Source organism: Pelodiscus sinensis, chromosome 2 (genome assembly GCF_052426305.1).
Source record: "Pelodiscus sinensis isolate ZL-2025 chromosome 2, ASM5242630v1, whole genome shotgun sequence".
In the NCBI taxonomy this organism is placed as follows: domain Eukaryota; kingdom Metazoa; phylum Chordata; order Testudines; family Trionychidae; genus Pelodiscus; species Pelodiscus sinensis.
In genome coordinates this window covers 195,855,698-195,876,397 of record NC_143053.1, presented here as the reverse complement: position 1 = coordinate 195,876,397, position 20,700 = coordinate 195,855,698, and the positions used below count along the sequence as shown (strand labels likewise).

Sequence of the window (20,700 nt, the reverse complement as noted above, 5' to 3'; positions counted from 1 at the left end):
CTCTGGTTCCAATATTAAAGTGCTCAGAAGAATTACAAACTGTCCAATGTTTAAATCATGTGTGCACTGTGGATTTTAATCTTCAAATTAATTGCAGGGTTGTTTTGTGATTACAATACAGCTTTTCCAGCTTCAGTAGTAGAGAGTTTTCCTGTTAAGCTCATAAATGTAAAATGATACTGTGCTTCATATGATATTTAAGCTACTGAGGATCCAATCATAGTCTTTACTCAGGTAAAATACCCATGGAAATAAAAATTAAGTGATTTAATTATTTCACTTCAGTTTACTTTAATTTTGGCTTGTTTGACCAGCAAAGATAGCAAGCGTCAAGCTATGAGCAAAAGTCAGCCCATTACAGAACATGGCTACGTGTATGTTCATTGAAGTTGGCAAGAAGAGGATTGCAAAACCACAAAAACTCTTAGAAAGTGCTAGGCACAGGTTGTTTGCCTAAACAATTCCAGAAGTATCATGCCAGAACTCCCTGATACCAAGTTGTGATACAAGATGATACAGGGATGCACTGACCCCTCCCAAACATAACGTCATGAAGACAAGGTGCTGGTTAGAGATGCTTTCATCAAAACAACACATACAAGGTAGAGAGTTACAATATGCAACATGTTTATATTAGTGTATAAAAGAGGACTGTTAGAGGGGGCATCTTTATATTGCTGAGATGAGAGCGCAGACTAGAGTTGCCAGATGGTTTCAGAAAAAATACCAAACAACAAAAAACATGCCTGGAAAAAGTTTGTTGAGCAAAAAAAAAAAAAAAAAAAGAAAAAAAGGACCCCGAGAGCTGCTAAACAAAAAACCAAACAAACACCATGGCCTCTTTAAAAATCGCATGGTGAGGCTTTTTGGCCCTAACAGGCTGCCAGCGGCCACCCACCATCTTGCCTCCCTGCGCCTGACTAGACCGCTCCCCAGAAAGCGCTACGGTTGCCAGGCTGCCTCTGTATTGAGCCGGACAGTCCAGGATTTTCGCCTCTTGGCCGGGAAAATATCAGAAAGTACCGGACATTTTAGGTGTCTGGTATTTTCTGAATTTTTTTTTTTTTACCGGACAGGAGGTGAAAATAATGGACGGTCTGGTTCAATACTGGTCACCTGGCAACCCTAGCTCAGAATCCTACTGCTCACTGAGCCGAATCCACTGCGATAAGCATATATGTGTTAGTGTATCTGTCACACCTATAAGACAGTAGGTCTGTGCTTCATAAACTATAAACCTGGCCAAGCACCTTTACCACTGGACTGAGTGAGAAGTCAGAGAGATCACACACACAGCCAACAGCTGCCAACAGTGTGATGATCTGATGTGATGTGATGCACCTATTTAACTAGAGAAAGATTAACTCTCTGGTTGTTCATTTGACGGAAGTGAGCCCATTTTCAACAATCTAAGATGCTAAATCTATATTTCCACTAGTCACTGCAGAACCTTAGCACAAATCCTCCAAACTTCAACCCTCCAACAACTAAATATGCAACACAGGCCTTTTTCAATGAGACTTTTACCGGGGAGCAAAAAATTTGCTCTTAATATCCATCTCTCACAAAAAAATGTCCAGATGCATAATATTTGAACATCAGGCAAGTTCTGCAGTTTGAGAGAAACATATAAATATTAAAGCTAGCTGGAGTGCTATAATTAGTATGCTTAATTTTTGCATAAGCCTTAACTTGAGTAATTAGCTTGACAGCAAAGTAGTAACTAATAACTGCAACTACACTTAATTATAGTTTGTGACTTCATAGATATAACTGAGAGCGACTATGTTAAGGAGTCATATAAATTTTTATTGACCTGATTTTGGGGTGATGATGCTACTCACTGATGGCAAAGTCATCTCATATCCCTGCTATTAAAACAGATTTGCCATGCCATTTTCTATTCTACATATACCACATATTCAAAATGTATTCAAAATGTATTTGTATTAGGTTTATCTAGTGGCTTTTTTTATTGTACTGTGTTACCCAATAAATCCTTCTGCTTGTAAAACCAGGCTCAGTTTTTACTGTGAGTTCAACTATACATCTAAAAGGACCTAAATTAACTTTTCTATACATCTACTTTTTAAGGCCCGGCATCTGTAGTCTACAGGATCAGAAAAAATACTTTTTTGTTTCAGTAGGAAGTAAAAAATGCAGCTCTCTCATGGAATAGGTTGCATTTTCCAGTTATTGTAGATGGAAGTATTGGTGCAAAAAATGAATATTATTTATTTTTCACTTCAATCCAGCTTAATTTTTGTTTATTCCTGGTATATGACTATATTAACAGAAGAGAAGAAATTCCACAACTGGGGAGAAAGAATGTGTTTTACTGCATTTTACTCTTTGTAGTATTTTAGTCCATTTTGTGCATCATCAGCAAAATTATTTACTAAAGTTTTTATCTTTCTCACTTAGAACACCCTTTTTAAGGCCTAAGTCTACACCACATGTCCTTGTCCTGTCAATCTAACTAGGGATGTAATAGTGTGGTTGATTAACCGATTAGAAAAAGCTTATAGGTTAATACTATAGACTACACACATTTTCCCCTCTCCCCCGCCAGTAAATTTTCTAGCAGGCTGGCCAGCAGCCCTGCTCAATGCCGGCTTTCGCTGGGTCCGAGACCTACCCCCGCTGTGGCTTTGCATTTAAAGTATGTCAGGAGCCGGGCAGGCAGGCAGCCTGGCTAGGTCCGACTTTCACTGGGTCCAGAATCTAAGATCCCTCTCTAGACGGGGCAGCTGCTACCACCCTGCACTGCTGCCTCTATATTGGAGGCAGCACTGTGGGGCAATAGGCAGCCAGTCTGCGAGGGGAGCTGGTTTTTAAACTGGCTCCCCTTGCGGACCAGCTCCTGCCTGGCACCGCATTGCTGCCTCTGATACAGAAGCAGCAGCGCAAAGTGACAGGGGGCTCCCCAGCTATAGGGCCAGAGTGCACTGGCTGCCAGCCTCACCCCTAGGCTCTACAGAATAGTTAAAGAATTCATGAGGTTAATCGACATTCAGTTAACTGATATTTAACATCCCTAAATCTAACCCATCCAATTTCACCTTACTGCAGTATCTTCCATGCGGTAAGGTTGGCAGAGGTTACTCTCCTGTAGACTGTGGCTACCCTTCTTGACCTGGTGGAGTATTGGAGTTGACAGGGCAGTGCTCAGAGGTCGATTTATTGTGTCTAAGCAGGCAAGATAAATCGACCACCAGTAGATGGATTGCTGTAGCATTGATCCACTGTCTAAGTTAAGATACAGTTTTATAGGGCTTAGTCAAATTGATGCCAATGGCTGCGTGGACGTTACTTTCAGTTTAACTCAGGCTAGCTTATTTTGAAAATTCAGAAGGGCACTCCTACGTCTTCCAGCCCAGAGACGGAAGTATTGATAAGTTCACAGGGGTTCTCAAACTACATTGCACTGCAACCCCTTCATAACAACAAAAATTGTTGTGACACCCCAGAAGGGGGGACTGAAGCTCATGGGCTTCTGTCCCAGGCCAGGGACCTGCAACCTGAATCCCAGGGCTGAAGCCCTCAGGCTTCAGATTCAGCCACAGGTGATTGGGCTTGGGCTTTATGCCCAGGCCCCATGCCCGGGCCCCAGCAATTCCAGACCACATCTGGCGACCCCATTAAAAAGGAGTCCTGACCCACAGTTTGAGAACTGCTGTGATAAGGCATGTAACGGAACCCAGCCTGACTTTCAGAACCCAGATTTAGACTGTGAGGCTGGCAGTCAGCAAAACCATCTAAGATTACAAACAAAGCGCATTACTGAGAAGGCATAAGCATGGAATGTCACAGAATGGAACCACACTTGAAAGCTCTGCTTAAATACAAAATGAACATTAATACACCGCACATGTTATTAATGTGCAACTCCTTTCAAGTTGGACTAACCTCAAAGTTATAATTTGCCATCATTAGATAGATATTTCATTTTTTTCTGCTTACAATTTTGGATTATAGCATGGAACAAGCTGTTTCTAAATAGATCTGAGCGTGTAGAAAATCACTTATCTGACAGTCCAGCTATATAGAAACCTTTTGTTTCATGAATTTAATTTAAAAATTGGAAACAACTTTATTTGATACGAAGGGCTTTTTGTACGGTCTTTTAAAACTTTTTTGTTCTTTTGTAAAAAACAAAGCTCTCTCTGAATTACAAGGTAGAGTGGTGAGGTGGACTTTTTCCCCTCCAGCATCTTAAAAAACACTGAATTTATAAAGTATGGATTATGCTATTTATGCTGCAAGTAAAAGGGGATTAATTTTATTTCAGTCACACCCTACAGATGACATAATATTTCATTTCAACCTTGGCTTACAGAGTCAGCTATAATTTCCATTTCATACTCTTCAGTCTTATCACACTATAATTAATTACAAATTCAGTACTACATTGCACATGCTTTACAAATATTGTATACAGATCAACAGACAATATGACAGCATACAAATAATACAACCATGAAACCAACTTTACTTTTTCCCATCTAACTACGAATGGATTTTTTGGGAGAAATGCATCCTTTTAATAATCTTATTGACGTGTGGAAACAGATGGAAGTGGCCTCTAGTTCTAGTTTTCATTTTTTAAAATAAGCAAGCTTGTCCAATTAGGCTTCAAAAGCCCTGTTTCACAGCATAGCTGAAATTGTGCTAGTGCCAATACAGAATTTTTTTTGTTTCGATTACTTACTGTATTTTAATTCTTCCTTCCAAGTCCATTATGCTCAGAATACTCACAAGTGAAAGATTTGCTTTGAGAACAACTGTGTGGAAGCAGAGTTTCTATATAACTCAAATATTTTCCACAGAGAAGATGAATAATATAACATGAAATTTAGTAAATCGAGCTCTCTGGTGGTAGTGGCACAAGCACATGCTTTGATCTTGTCAAAGTGGTTTCTTGGAGCAGTAAGTAATCCACTTACGCAAAAACCAGACCTCTTATTTTTGAAAGTACAACAGGATTGCTGCACATTCTGTTGACACATACAGCACTATATAGTGGTGGAACAGTAATCAAAGCTTTAAATTGGCCCACTAACAGAGGAAGAAAAACTTCCAGTAGACACCATTAGAAACTTTTATCTGACAAGATAAGTGAAATCTTGAACCTCTGGGATGGACATTAACCCTTGCAACTTTTGTGAGAGATGCACTGTAGGGTAAAAACCCCTTTTGTTCCAATGGCATGGGCCTGGACAACCTTTTTTGTATGAAAAAACTGAATTTCCTATAATCTTTCTTCCCAGTATAACTTAAGTTATATTATTGAGTTGAGTGGAATAGCGTGGTGGGATTTCTCAAAACCAAAATGCGCAGACTGGCTCAACAGACCAGATTGATATGGACCAAACTGTTCCTCAAGACAAATACCAGGTGACTTGCTAATCATTCTGGAGATGTTCAGGTTTTCAGTATTTGGAGGTCTGAAACTTAAGACTCAAAGGCCTCTGTGAGAGGAAATTCCTTGCTTTGAGTCTGAGAATTCTAAACTACCTTATGCAGACTGATCTCTTGAAGGTTTTTATTGTTTTTCTAGTAAGATGAAGTTGAGAGCTGGATGGCTGTCATGCTCCTGCAGCAGATATGGGACTGGCTACAAGTGCTTTCTTATACACACCAGATGTGTCCATCATAAGATCTTTTAAAGCTCTGCTAGGTATTTTACCACTTAGTGGCAGAACAGTATACAGGTTGCACCTCTAAAATCTGGAATTCTCTGGTCTGGCAAGACAACAGATGTTCGAGGATAAGAGAGTCCTTGGTGCTGCAGGGGGATGGGGACCCGAGAGCCATTGTACAGCTCAGTTGAGCTGTGAGGAGGAAGCCGGGAGCCAGTGCACGGCTCCGCTGGGCTGTGAGGGAAGGGGGTGGGGGCCAGTGTGTGGCTCATCTGGGCTGGGAGGGAGGGGGTTGGGAGTTGGCGTGCAGCTTAGCTGGGCAGCAGAGGGAGTGCCAGGAGCCAGTGTGTGGATCAGCTGAACTAGAGAGGGGATGGGAGCTGGTGCATGGGTCAGTTGGGCTGCTGGGGGAGCCAGGAAACCTAGTGGAGGGGGCAACAGTGGGGGGGCCTGAAATGACCTCCCTGGTCCAGAAAAATCCCTCATCCAGGACCAGTCAGGTCCCAAGGGTGCCAAACCAGAGAGGTCTAACCTGTAACACACTTTAGCATTCCATTACAATGGCAGTCCCTAAGGAATGAAAAATAAACCTTATCTGTGTCGCATTAGCCTCTCATAATTTTCTCTAAACAAGTTTACATTATGACTGAGCAGCTGTGAAAACTTCTGTCATACCTCCTGCTAAAGCTAGACCTCTTTACTCCTGTCCTGTATTTCAGAGACAGAAAGTGAATGATATATTCCAGAGTGCACCTGTGTGTTATTATTTAACATTTGAGAGCCCACAAGCATGGCAGGACCCTCCTGTGCTAGATACTGTACATACATATAATAAATTACATTCCTGCTCCACAGAATTTAGACTGTCTCCAGATTTAAAGCTGTGCTGAAGAAGAAGCTGGACTTTGTCCCTGAATCAAAAGATGAACTTCTCTGATGTAGCACATCAACAGAATCCAAACTCTGATGATGCACCGACTTTGTAGAGGGTTTTAAATGCCAGCATTAGAACCTGTGTCACTGAATCTGTGCCAAAGCTCTTAAAGTCCAGCTGTGATACTTGGCTCTGAAACACTTGCAGCTTTGCTCTTTCAGGCCTTCCAAACTGACTGGATATTAAACTAACACATCAAACTCACTTTCATGACAAACTTAATGGGTATCCAGGGAGCAATTACTGTGGGATCTGAGAAACCACAGTGATGTGTGGTGCAGATCCCACAGACCAGGTTAGTCTTAATCTGCTCTGAGACATTAGACAGAGGTCATATTTGTCCTTAAGGAACATTGTATGACCACACCATGGACATTTTTTGAACCTGCTAGGGTGACACTTCTACATTATAGTCCAAGAGAAAAGGAGAAATAAGTGAATAAAGGATATAGCATATTAAATGTTAAACTGTATGAAATATTTAACAAGTAAATTAAAGTTCTTTGAACAACTGCATCCTGAGATGTCCATAGTGCAATAAGTATACCATTCATCATAAAAATGTTGAAAAACATTTTATAATTTAGAAATAATATTATCATAGTATTAAGGACACTATGATCAGAATATTATTTCCCAAAGAAAACCAATAGATGTAAAGAGAAACATCAAGGGAAACGTAGCTGTGATAATGCTAGCTATAAAAATAATGGCAAGTAAAATCCTTTCACCAGGGGTTGCATTAACAATTTTTTTTTCATTTATATTATGAATAAAGCTTCATAAAACCTTATGAGTATCTCCACTTGACAGAGACACAGCGAGTTAGATGACTGAGGGATGATAGGAGTTACTATAGAGAACTTTCTGGGTGTCTGGCTGATGAGTCTTGCCCACATGCTCAGGGTTTAGCTGATCACCATATTTGGGGTCGGGAAGGAATTTTCCTCCCGGGTAGATTGGCAGAGGCCCTGGAGGTTTTTCGCCTTCCTCTGTAGCATGGGGTACAGATCACAGCTAGAGGATTCTCTGCATCTTGGGGTCTTCACAGTATTTGAAGGCTTCAATATCTGAGATATAGGTGAGAAGATTATTCTAGGAGGGGTGGGTGAGATTTTGTGGCCTGCACTGTGCAGGGGGTCAGACTAGATGATTATAATGGTCCCTTCTGACCTTAAAGTCTATAAGTCTATGAGACTTTTTTCAAGGCCACAAAGAATGTTTGTGGTAGAGACGGGAAGAGACTCAAGAACTCCTTTTCTATTGGGCATTCCTAACCACTAATAAAAATCTCAAATTGACAGCTGGAGGCATTAAAGAGTCACTAGACTTTCTCAGCAGCTGTGCCATATGCCACCCTTTAGTTAGGAAGTTAATGGTCATTCTAATGCATTGTCTTATGTGCATGGATTATGTGCATGTGTATTACACTGGAGAAAGGAAATCCAAGATTAAAAACTCTTATACATCTATCTTATTGAACCATCTTAGGGATCACAAACCTATTTCAATTCATTTTTTATCACACACAAAAAAACTTTTAACTCCTCCACATGCTACTAAGTTCTAACATTCATGGAACATCATTCATTTCCATGCTGCCATGTCAAACATATAATTATTTCGTCATTCTGTGGTGCAGCAAGAGAAGTAGATGAGCTCTTAATGAGAAAGCTTTTGTATATATACACAAACAAAAATTGCCATTTTAACCATCTGTTTCTTCTTCATTTCTCATGGAGTGAATTTATTATGTTGGCAATCTCTTATTCAATCCCATGGCAATAAATTGGCATGTTTTACGTAAAAAAATATGGAGTTATTTTGTGGTTGTATGAAAAATTGTGCAAAAGATTTTTTTAAAACAAAATTATGTTCTTACAAAGGGCTATTATGTAAAAGAAAAAGAATACTCTGTACAATTGTGGATTTTCTTAAAAAGATAATTATAAGAAGTTCAAATACTTAAAGTAGAATATAGGATTCAAGAATGGTTTTGAGCATTTTTGGACTGAAAAAATATGTAATCTGTATAATGAACTATTACAGTTATGGGTGGTAATAAACATATCCCAATAGCAGAAGGAGAGTTTAAAAAAATACTCAAAAGGTCATAAATCAGTTTACTAATAAACTTAAAGGAAAAATATTTATTAAAACAGCTATTTATTTTTGATACTCAGTACATCTATTCTACAGATAATTTAGTGATAAACAGCCACAGCATATAGTTGTTACAAATGACTGACAAATGTAATATAGTTACAGGTTGAACCTCTCTAATCTGGCACACACAGATCTGGCAACATCCCGTGGTCTGGTATGAGTTTAGTTAGCTGGACATCCACTTATCATGAGTGCGGCAAAGTTTCCCCACAGTCCCATAAAGTTTGTTTACAGCCACCTGTCCTGGTTCTCAGTGTTCTGTGTTATTTAGCTCTAATTTACCACTAAATGTCTTCTCAGAGCCTAGTAAGCAGCAGAAATGTTGGTAATGCTGCTAGACAATACTGACCTCCCATGGCCCACAAATTCTCTGTTTCGGCACTGGTCAGGTCCCAAAGATGCCGGACTAGAGAAATTCAATCTGTACTAGAGAAAAATACATAGTTCTATGATGAAATGTATAATACTGTAAATTCAAGTCCATTCAAACAGCATTGCTTGTTTTCATGAATGTCTCCCAGCTCACACAAAAGTAACTCAGCTTATCATAATAGGACAAGAAGCAAGAGGCTTAAACTTGGACGTTGGGAAAAACTTCCTAACTCTCAGGGAAATAAAGTACTGGAATAAATTGCCTAGGGAAGTTGTGGAATCTCCATCACTGGAAATATTTAAGAGCAGGGTAGATAAATATCTGTCAGGGATGATCTAGATCAGGGGAGTGCAAGGTGCAATAATTTTCACAAAATTCACATGAATTTTGGTTTGTGGTCACGGGTTGGCTACATGCCCTCCCAGAAGGGATGGGGCCTTAGGTTGAAGGGGTGGAGGCTAGAAAGAGATAGGAAGAGAGAGAAAGAGAGCATATGAGCATGAGAGAGACACACACTTTGTGTGAGACAGACTTTGTGACACAGATTGCATGTGTGTAGCAGCATGTGTGACAGTGACACTGTGTGTGTGGCTGAATAAGTTTCTAAGAGAAGCCATGTGCTGTCTTTAAGACAGAGAAAGCTGTCCTGTTCTGTTGTGTTTCCCCTTTCCTGTTCTGCAGAGATGGGTGTGTGTGAGAGTGAGAGAACACACAAGCACTGAAATCTCAGAAACAGCCTCTTAAGACAGTCACTCCAAGAATCATAGAACTGGAAGAGACCTCAGAAGGTCATCAAGTCCAGCCCCCCGCCCTAGGCAGGACCAATTCCAACTAAATCAACCCGGACAGGGCTTTGTCAAGCTGAGACTTAAACACCTCTAGGGATGGAGACTCCACTACTTCCCTAGGGTAACCCATTCCAGTGCTTCACCACCCTACTAGTGAAATAGTTTTTCCTAATATCCAACCTGGATCTCTCCCACCACAACTTGAGACCATTGCTCCTTGTTCTACCATGTCACTACTGAGAAAAGCCTCTCTCCATCCTCTTTAGAACCTCCCTTCAGGAAGTTGAAGGCTGCTATCAAATCCCCCCTCACTCTTTGCTTCTGCAGACTAAACAGACCCAAGTCCCTCAGCCTCTCCTCATAAGTCATATGCTCCAGCCCCCTAATCATTTTGGGTGCCCTCTGCTGGACCCTCTCCAATGCGTCCACATCCTTTTTGCAGTGGGGGGCCCAGAACTGGATACAATACTCCGGATGTGGCCTCACCAAAGCCGAATAAAGGGGAATGATGACATCTCTGGATCTGCTGGCAATGCTCCTCTTAATGCAACCTAATATGCCATTAGCCTTCTTGGCTACAAGGGCACACTGTTGACTCATATCCAGCTTCTCATCCACTGTAACCCCCAGGTCCTTTTCTGCAGAACTACTACTTAACCGGTTGGTCCCCAGCTTGTAACTATGCTTGGGATTCTTCCGTCCCAAGTGCAGGACTCTACACTTGTCCTTGTTGAACCTCATCAGATTTCTTGTGGCCCAATCCTCCAATTTGTCTAAGTCATTCTGGACCCTATCTCTGCCCTTAAGCGTATCTACCTCTCCCCCCAGCTTAGTGTCATCCGCAAACTTGCTGAGGGTGCAATCCATCCCCTCATCCAGATCATTAATAAAGATATTGAACAAAACAGGTCCTAGAATTGAACATTGGGGCACTCCACTAGAAACGGACCGCCATCCTGACATCGAGCCATTGATCACTACCCGCTGGGCCCAGCCTTCTAGCCATCTTTCTATCCATCTTACTGTCCATTCATCCAATCCACATTCCCTTAACTTCCTGGCAAGAATATTGAGGGAGACCGTATCAAAAGCCTTGCTAAAGTCAAGCTATATCACATCCACTGACTTCCCCCTGTCCACCGAGCCAGTTACCTCATCATAGAAGCTAATCAGATTGGTCAGGCACGACTTGCCCTTTGTGAATCCATGCTGACTATTCCTAATCACTTTCCTCTCTTCCAAGTGCCTCAAAATGGATTCCTTAAGGATCCCTTCCATGATTTTTCCAGGAACCGAGGTAAGACTGACCAGCCTATAGTTCCCTGGATCATCCTTATTCCCTTTTTTGAAGATGGGCACTACATTTGCCTTTTTTCAATCATCCGGGATTTCTCCCGATCTCCACGACTTTTCAAAGATAATAGCCAAAGGCTCCTCAATGACATTTGCCAATTCCCTCAGTACCCTCGGATGCACTAAGTCCGGACCCATGGATTTATGTACGTTTAGCTTTTCTAAATAGCTCCTAACCTGTTCTTTACCCACCATGGGCTGTCCATCTTCATCCCATATTGTGTCACTTAGCGCAGAAGTCCAGGAGTCGACCTTGTCCGTGAATACAGAGGCAAAGAAAGCATTGAGTACTTCAGCTTCCCCACATCATCTGTCACTAGGTTCCGTCCTTCATCCATTAGGGGCCGCACACCCTCTCTGATCACCTTCTTCTTGCTAACATGCCTGTAGAAACCTTTCTTGTTATCCTTCACATCCTTAGCCAGTTGCAATTCCATTTGCGCTTTTGCCTTCCTGATAACCCCCCGGCATTCGAGCTATACCTTTAAACTCCTCCCTGGTCATTTGTCCAAGTTTCCACTTTTTGTAAGCTTCCTTTTTGTGCTTAAATTCACCAAGAATTTCCCCTGTAAGCCAATCCGGTCTCCTACCATGTTTGCCTCTCTTGCTACGCGTCGGGATGGTTTCTTTCTGTGCCTTCAATAAGGCTTCTTTAAAATACTGCCAGCTGTCCTGGACTCCTTTCCCCTTCATGTTAACATCCCAGGGGATTCTGCCCATCAGATCTCGGAGGGAGTCAAAATCTGCTTTTTTGAAGTCCAAGGTGTGTATTTTACTACTCTCTTTTCTTCCTTTGGTCAGGATCCTGAAATCTACCATCTCATGATCACTGCTTCCCAGGTTGTCACTCACCTCCACTTCCCCTATTAGTTCCTCCCTGTTTGTGAGCAGAAGGTCAAGCTGCGCATGGCCCCTGGTCGGATCCTTCAGCACTTGTGTCAAGAAGTTATCCCCAACATTCTCCAAAAACTTCCTGGATTGCCCGGGTACTGCCGTATTGGTTTCCCAACAGATGTCAGGGTGATTAAAGTCCCCCATGAGAACCAGGGCCTGCGATCTGGAAGCTTTGCTCAGTTGTCCCAAGAAAGCCTCATCTACCTCATCCACCTGATTCGGTGGCCTGTAGCAGACACCAACCACAACATCACTGCTGTTGTTTGCTCCTTTAAACTTAACCCATAGACTTTCAACATGTTTTTCTCCCTCTTTATACTGGAGTTCAGAGCAATGGTAGTGCTCTCTTACATATAGTGCAACTCCTCCTCCTTTTCTCCCCTGCCTGTTGTTCCTGAACAGTCTATCCCCTTCCATGACAGCACTCCAGTCATGCGAGTCATCCCACCAAGTCTCTGTTATCCCAATTAAATCATATTTCTTGGTCTGGGCAAGGGCCTCCAGTTCTTCCTCTTTGTTGCCCAGGCTTCTCGCATTAGTGTACAAACACTTCAGGTAACCAGTTGATTGTCCTATCTTCTCCATTCGAAACATGGGTCCTCCTTTCTTGCCCCTTCCTCTCTGCATTTCTTCCCGGTATCCGACTTTCCCACTCCCCTCAGGGTTTTGGTCACCGTCCCCTGACGAACCTGGTTTAAAGCCCTCCTCACTAGGTTTGCAAGCCTGCCCGCGAAGATGCTCCTTCCTCTCTTCGTTAGGTGGATCCCATCTCTTCCTAACAATCCTTGTGCTCGGAACAGAGTCCCATGGTCTAAGAAACCAAAGCCCTGTCTGCGACACCATCTGTGCAACCACGTATTTACATCCTCAATTCGACGATCCCTGCCCAGTCCTTTCCCTTCAACAGGGAGGACGGACGAGAATACCACTTGCGCTCCAAATTCTTGGATCCTTCTTCCCAGCGCTACATAATCCGCAGTAACACGCTCAAGGTCATTCTTGGCCGTATCATTCGTTCCTACGTGGAGAAGCAGGAAGGGGTAGCGATCTGAAGGTTTGATCAGCTTGGTAAGCCTCTCAGTGACATCCTGAATGCGAGCTCCTGGTAAGCAGCACACCACTTGAGATTCCAGGTTGGGATGGCTCAGTCACCATCCATGTTTCAGTTTCATGGAGCAGTTCCTTCTACCTCCCCCCGTGTGTTTTCCTCTCCTGAACCCTGCGCTGCAGAGATGAGGTACTCCCTTCTGCCTTCCATTCCACACCTGTCTGCACAGCTAGCAGGAGAATCCTGGGAGCAGCTTGGATGCAGGACAGAGCAAGAGGGGAGGGGGAGGCAGCTGAAGACACGCTGCCGGCTATCTGTAAGTATGCATGCTCTGCTAACCAGCTAGGCAGGCTGGAGAAAAATGCTTGGAGGGTGGGATCCTTTGCTCGTTCCTGATCTAGATGGTATTCAGTCCTGCTGTGAATTCAGGGGACTGGATTTGATGATCTCGAGATCCCTTCCAGTTCTAGGGTTTTATGATTCTATGTTGGCTGGAGAGAGGACAAGTCAATGCTACCCAATCATGCACTGACAATGACTGCTGAAGCTCTTAATGTGAGTATCCATGTCAAGAATTGTGCTCTCACTGTGACAAATCAAGCTGTGTTCTTTAATAACTTATTAGCAAGGCTTGACAAATCACTGAATCTACTCACCTGTGGCGAGTAGATTTCAGCCGGTCTCCCCGTTCACCAGCGGTGCGCGCATGCGCAATGCGGGTCTTGCGCATGCACAGTGAGGGGCTTGGGAGTAGGTTTTGCTGCTGTTTGTCAAGCCCTGCTTATTGGTATACCTTGACCTGCTCCTGGCATTGTGTTTCCTACATGAATATTTTGATGAACTGCTTCCCAATGTAAAACAAAACAAAACCAAACCTTCAGAAACAATGAATAGTCCCTGCAGCACCTTAGAGACTAACAAAATAAAAATGTTGATGGTATCATGAGCTTTCGGAGGCACAACTCTTCAGATGAATGGAGTTAAGGAGTCCAGGTTGCAAATAAGTAGCAGAGAAAGAGAGGGGATGGGGAGGGAAAGAGAAGGGAAAAAATTGGAAAAAAATATGATCAGTTAGAGTGTCCATACTAAATGAAGTTGATCGAGAGGGTTCTTAAGTACTCTTAAGTACCTGGTGCTTGTTTTTTTATGTCATTAGGATATAGAATGTAGCCAGTCATCCAGTTACCCGCTAAATTTCACATCCTAATGACATAAAAAGCCAAGCACTGGGTACTTAAGAATACTTAGAATCTACTCTATCAGCTTCATTTAGCTTGGACACTCTAATTCAGGGGTGGGCAATAATTTTTGACTGAGGGGTACTTCATACATTTTTGAAGTGGTCCAGGACCACCCCTGATTGGTCTGTGAGTGGGGGAGCATGTGAAGTCTTTGCCCCTGCACCCCCTAGAGAGAACAGCCAGCGGTTCTGAATAGTTGTCAGGTCCCTTCAGGCGCCTGTGCCCCTGGCAGTGAGAGGAAACTTTGTGCATTTCCCCCACCTCCCCCCCCAGTGTCCCCTGGTCAATCAGGGCCTGCAGGCAGGGGGAGCATGAAGTCTCTCACTCCCTGCCCTCCAGTGCAGGGCACTTAAGAGTCAACTGCCAGGGCTGACTAAGTGCTGAGTGCTCCCCTGTCCCTAGGCCCTGAATGACCTGGGGGTGGGGGAGCAGCAGGACCTCTGTGGGCCAGATCAACCTGCTTGGTGGGCCTGATCCAACCCGTGGAGGCCCTTTTGCTCACCATTGCTCTAATTTCCATTTTTTTCTCTCTCTTTCCCTCCTCATCCCCTCTCTTTCTCTGCTGTTTATTTGCAACATAGACCCCTTAACTCTATTCTTCTGAAGAAGTGGGTTGTGCCCACAGAAGCTCATGACACCATCTACATTTCTTTGCTAGTCTTTAAGTTGCTCAGGACTATTTGTTTTTTTTTTTAAGTTTTTTCTATTTTTATAGGCTAACACGGCTCCCCCTCTAAAACATTTGCTTCCCAATAGGATGCTAACTGGGACAGGCCAGGCATAACTGAGATGTCTCAAGATAGTTGTACAACAGCTTCCTCTTGAGGGTTTTTAAGGCATAAACCCAGAAATATTAAATCTGATTACACTGTTCCTATAACCACTCAGGACAGCCTATGAACTTATCTGACCAGAGGTCTTCTTAGAAAACAAAGGAGGCTGAAGGGTTTTAGAAGAACATACTTGGGAGAGCAGAAGGAGAACCAGACAAAAAGAGACAGGCACAGACACCCATAGGGGTATCTGAAGAAGATAATCCTGCCCAGCTTAACGTTATGGATGGTGAGTACTTTAAATAAGATAGACATGCATACAATTTCTTCCAAGTACCAAATAAAAATGAGGGGGGATGGGTGGTCAGTATTACAGGTTCAAGAACGGAGGTTAAAAAGGTGCCTGGACCCACTTGGATCTGCAGAATGACAAGGGTTTGGGGTATACACAGGGTCCTGGTTTAAGAGTGGAAGAATCATGAGATTCCATCCCAATAGAGATAAAGGCAAGAGACTTAACACTTGGTATGCCTAGCTGTCATAAATGACAATCTGTGCTTCCTCAGTTTCAAAGTCTCCTACTAGCATTGGTGCCAGGTTTGTTGAATCATGAACCAAAAATGACACGTGTTCTTTCCAGCTGGCTGAGCAAGGTTCCAGAAGAAATACAGTAGTACTGTAAATGTGCACCTCTAGTCTCCAAGTTCTGCCAGTGGGACCTTGGAAGAACCTGAATTGCAGGCTTTGGTAGTGGTGTGATGACTGCCTGGTTCTTAGTCGCTGTCTCCTGTGCTCAATAGTTTTGTGGGCATGATACCCTGTTGGTGGTACTAAGCTCCAGCTCATAGGAAAAAAGGTAAGCCAGGCCTTAGTGTGCACTGGAACATTTGGCTTCAAAGACAACAATACAGATTTCTTCAAGAAAACTGGAGAAACTGCTGAGCAGAGATGGAAACTGGGACCATTTTCATTGACTGGCATCAATACTAAATGATATGGCTCACACTTTCACTCGAGGACAAATCTTTCAAGACTGGGTTCTAGCTGGGCTTACTGGAATCCCATGGGATGGCTCCAGTAGCTGGCTTTTCAGGTGTTCTCCCTCAAAGTTCAGTTGGGTCCAAATGACATTTTCAGATAGACCTAAAATATCAGATTAAATTCCTGCAGCATAACTTCCTCTTACATCCAAACTTCAAGAGGCAGCTGACCATCCTTCCAACTTCTCTCTGGTTTTCAGGAAAGAACTACATCCTAAAAGAGAAACTGGGGAAGGGGGGGGGGGAGGGGGAGGGGGAAGAAGCAAGAGAAAGACCCAGAAAACTATCAAGAACTGATGCTCAAAGCCATGTTACATTGAACCAAACTCCAAAGCTTTGAAGAGCTTATAAAGTACAAACTAACTGCTCCAAAATTGACTTGGAGAAAACGAGATGTTTAGAATATTGAAGCATGCCTTTAAGGCAAAATACACCAAAAAGGCCCTAATATAAATTCAGCATCTTGAGTGGTCAAAAATATGGCTCACTAGACTTAGGTTTACTGGACTGGAACTAAGCAATGTGACCAACAGAGTGTGTGTCAAGAAGCAGCCTTGCTCTCTATGACTATAGTCTGGAGCAGCAAAAAGATGGGCAGCGTTGTTTAGAAGTTACCTGGAATATTACCAGGTATCATGGACTGGAAACCATAGGCAAAGCAGAGCCAGAGATGATAACTTGAAGGTCCAAGTGAAGGTTGTCTGGCCTAACTGCAACCAAAAAGGATATAGCTGGAAGAGCTTAAGGAGAACTGCAATACTGCCAGTTTTTACACTGATGTATGGATGAATAGGGCAAGTCTTGATGCTTGGATTAATACAATTTTAGGAGAACAATGTTTCTTGCATCTATATGCACTAATCTTGGGCACCTTTGCACGTTTTATTCCTCAATTTGCCTTGGTAATATGTTAGTCCAATAACTTCCATTGTTGATTCCTCTCCTAATACACTAGGCTCCTTTGTTAATTCATGTCTTTTGCTGCTAATGTAAGACCCAGGAGTGGCAGGAGACTAGAAACCAGCCTGAAGTAAGTAGAGCGACAAAAATTTTTTATGTAATGAAAGTAATTACTACTCCATTGCAGCTGATGAAAATTTATAGATTTTCTACAAACATACTTTTAATGTACCATGGATTACTGTGTAACAGCTGACCTGTACATCGACTTGTAAATTGAGCTGAGTTTTGTGGTGTCCTTTAGAATACAAGAAATCCAAAAACAAGAAAAGGCCATCTGTCCCAATATGTCTGCTTTTCATCCTTACTTTAATCAATAGGCTTAAAAGTGACCTTATTTAAAAGGACGACAGTTAAGAAAAAATAAAAAGATATGACGGTTAGAAACTATTACTTTAGTTCCAGGTATGCAAACATGGAAAAAAGTTAAACCAAGACTACCATTAATTGTCTTGGGTACTTCACTTACCAAGATGTGTGTTCATCATTTTTGCACAGTATTTGCACATGGCCTCTAGGTCATTTAGTTGTCCTTGGAGAAATGAAATCTGAGTCTCCAATTCTTCCTCCTACAATTGAAAGGATAAGCTTTAACAAACCTAATACACAATAAAATTGATAAGCAATACCCCTAAAATGTTTAGAATATTCCACTAGTTATGAGATCATTTTTGCCTAGGACTAAGTCTTGTAAACAATAGAGTTAGGTTTCTTTATTGTAGGTGAAATGGAATAATTCTGACTTCTTTTTCTTTTGTCTGTCTTTAATGCATCAAACCACAAAATGTCAGTTTCTGTACAGTGTTTCATGAAAAGTTAATGGTTACATTTCACCGACTGAGATAATAGGGTATGTTTCTGGATAAATACAGTACGTATTTTGGCCTATGCAAACAAGAGACAGGTCATGAACCTACACAAGAGACAGGTCATGAACCTACAGAAATAATAGAAATTCACACTGTGGATAGTGCCACATATTTGAGACATCAGTACTATAACCTCCCAAGAAATTTCACCATATTCCATCAAAACACTGACCTTTCAGCTCAGCCATTCTGAATACTTAGTGTAGGCTAAAACATGCTTATTTATCATATATTTGGCATTCCTTTTATTTACCTAACCATGCTTTATTTGAAAAAAAAAAAAAAACCCAAACCCCTCTGTATTTCCATGATAGATCAACTTCAACTCCACAATTTTTTTTGTAATATCTGAGGACTTTTAAAACATTTGTACTGTAGAACAGCTACTCTGGAACTCTGCAGAGGATGGTGTGAAGGCCAAGATTAATGGGGTTCAAAAAAGAACTAGGTAAGTTCATGGAGGATAGGTCCATCGATGGCTGTTAGCTAGGATAGGCAAGGCTGGTGTACCTCACCTAGTAATTCCTGCATCAGGCATGTAAGTTCTGTTTGAGCTAGAACATTTGGTCTAGAAAGTCTTTCAGTCTTGATTTAAATATAACATATGATGGAAGATCCACTATGCCTGCAGACAAGTTGTTCCAAAGTTTAATAATTCTTCCTGTTCAAACAAGGTTTGTTTTTTATTTACAGTATAGAATATTCAAAAGAAGGTAATTTTTGAGCTCCTCTTCTTTCACATTGGGAGGCTTACAAATGTATTACAATCTTTCTTTGCAGAGGTTATTGGCCCTCAGACTGTGAATTAAATATTAACAGGAAAACATCAATGTAGAAGGATAAAACAACCTTGATTTGGCTGCATAATTAATCCTAAATTAATGATTATCAGAAAACTGAGAGCCAGGGCCAAGCAAAGAGAAGGAAACCTGGAACTCAGATTAGCTGTATCTGCCTCCACCTATTTAAAAGAAAGTATAGGTTTAAGTTAGCATTTTGCAAGAAAGACCTGTAAACAACCCTCTTTTTTTGGACTCACCTACAACTCTCTCAGGCTCATACCTTTGTTTTTTTTGTTTTTTGTTTTTTTAAATAATGCCACGTCATAAAAAATTGTTGAAAAATAAGTCAGGTTCAAAGTTTGAAATCCTTGACAGTGTTAACTGTTATAATTATATTAATAAAATTTAGTAATCAATGACCTTGCTAGCACCTACATCTTTCACTGACTACAATTAATAAATCTACTTTATTTCCTGTTGCTGCTTTTGATACTTATCTGCTGGCTTGGGGAAGGAGACTAGATTTGATAATTTTACTATAAACTCAAATACAATCAACACATTCAAACAAATCAAGCAGCATTAATAATTTAAACAAAGATGCACATATCAATGTCTTTCCTGTGGGACTGGACATGGAAATTGAACTACAGTACTGGTAATAACTAGTTCTGCATTTCCCACACCTCTCTCTTTCTTCATATTTATGAATCAAAATCAGAATAAATTGTTTTGAAAAGCATGCCTGGTGCAGCTGTGAGTACTTAAACAGTAAAATGAAACTCCAGTTTTACTAAGTATCAGTTAATTTCCTAGCTGAGATTGGTTATAATACTAAAGAATAATCAAAAACCTACAATGGCTATCTAACATTCTTGCTTTAACCTTGGAAACATGAATATTTTAATGCCTTGCAAACTTCAAAATGGAAATTGCAACTAAATATATTTTTCTTCCTTTTCAGTATTTATAACAAATCCTTATACTGATAATATGACACAAAGTTGTATCAGCTCTCTTGATTCTAGTTCACACTGCATTATATGAATTTTTCTGTCAGATTGCTGCTCTATATTCCTATAATGTTAGCTTTTGCATGCACACATTTCTGAGAACATGCCTGGTAATTCATGGATATCATTTCAATTGTTGAATAGCCAAACCATCATTGAATCTGATTTTTGTGTTACACACTATCCCAAGACCGAGAATGAACAAATAAAGCAACAGTTATCTAAAATGGTATGCAAGCAACAGGAGAATTTTCCTGACCCTAAATCAGATCACAAGGAATAGAGTAAAATCAACAAAACATACACATGGTAAGTAAGAAAAGGCACAGCAAAGAAAAGGAAAAATGAGGCTCCATACAAAGATAATTTTTTATCGACAAAAGAGCAACCAGATACCACTGTGTGATAGGCTATAAAATCTAAAAAATGTGAAAGGAGTTTCATCAGGAATTGTAACTTGTACTATAAGTGCTAAAATGTGTTGTGCAGCTCTAGCTCTCACATGCACCCTTCTGGAATCACACATAATGACTGTGCATGATGCCACAAAGGAATTTATCTGTGAAACTACACAGTGTAAAACTAGGAAATACTTACATACATATAAATGAAAACCAAGACATGAATCTCTGTAATTCTTTTGGGTCTGAACTGCTAGCCAATCAGAATGAAGGAAGAGGGGAACAGAAGGGGAAGGGAGAGGTGAAAAGGAGTTCAAAGTTATTCAGCCATAACTGTGACGTTGATCACTTGACCACAGGAAAGAAATCTGGTAGTGTGAGAAAATTTAACTAGTTTTAAAATATTTCCTGAATAACTACTGC

At 41.4% G+C, this 20,700-nt stretch overlaps 1 protein-coding gene across 7 annotated transcripts in view; it reads right to left on the bottom strand.

Annotated features, from left to right (window-relative positions):
- The window catches only part of TBC1D5 (TBC1 domain family member 5), a 525,247-nt gene that overhangs the window by 25,096 nt on the left and 479,451 nt on the right, over positions 1-20,700 (bottom strand). For all 7 annotated transcript variants that reach the window (XM_089776643.1, XM_075922103.2, XM_075922104.2 and 4 more), the window contains one exon: positions 17,682-17,781. In XM_089776643.1, the coding sequence (XP_089632769.1) occupies positions 17,682-17,781 (100 nt within the window). The remainder of the gene's footprint in view (positions 1-17,681; positions 17,782-20,700) is intronic.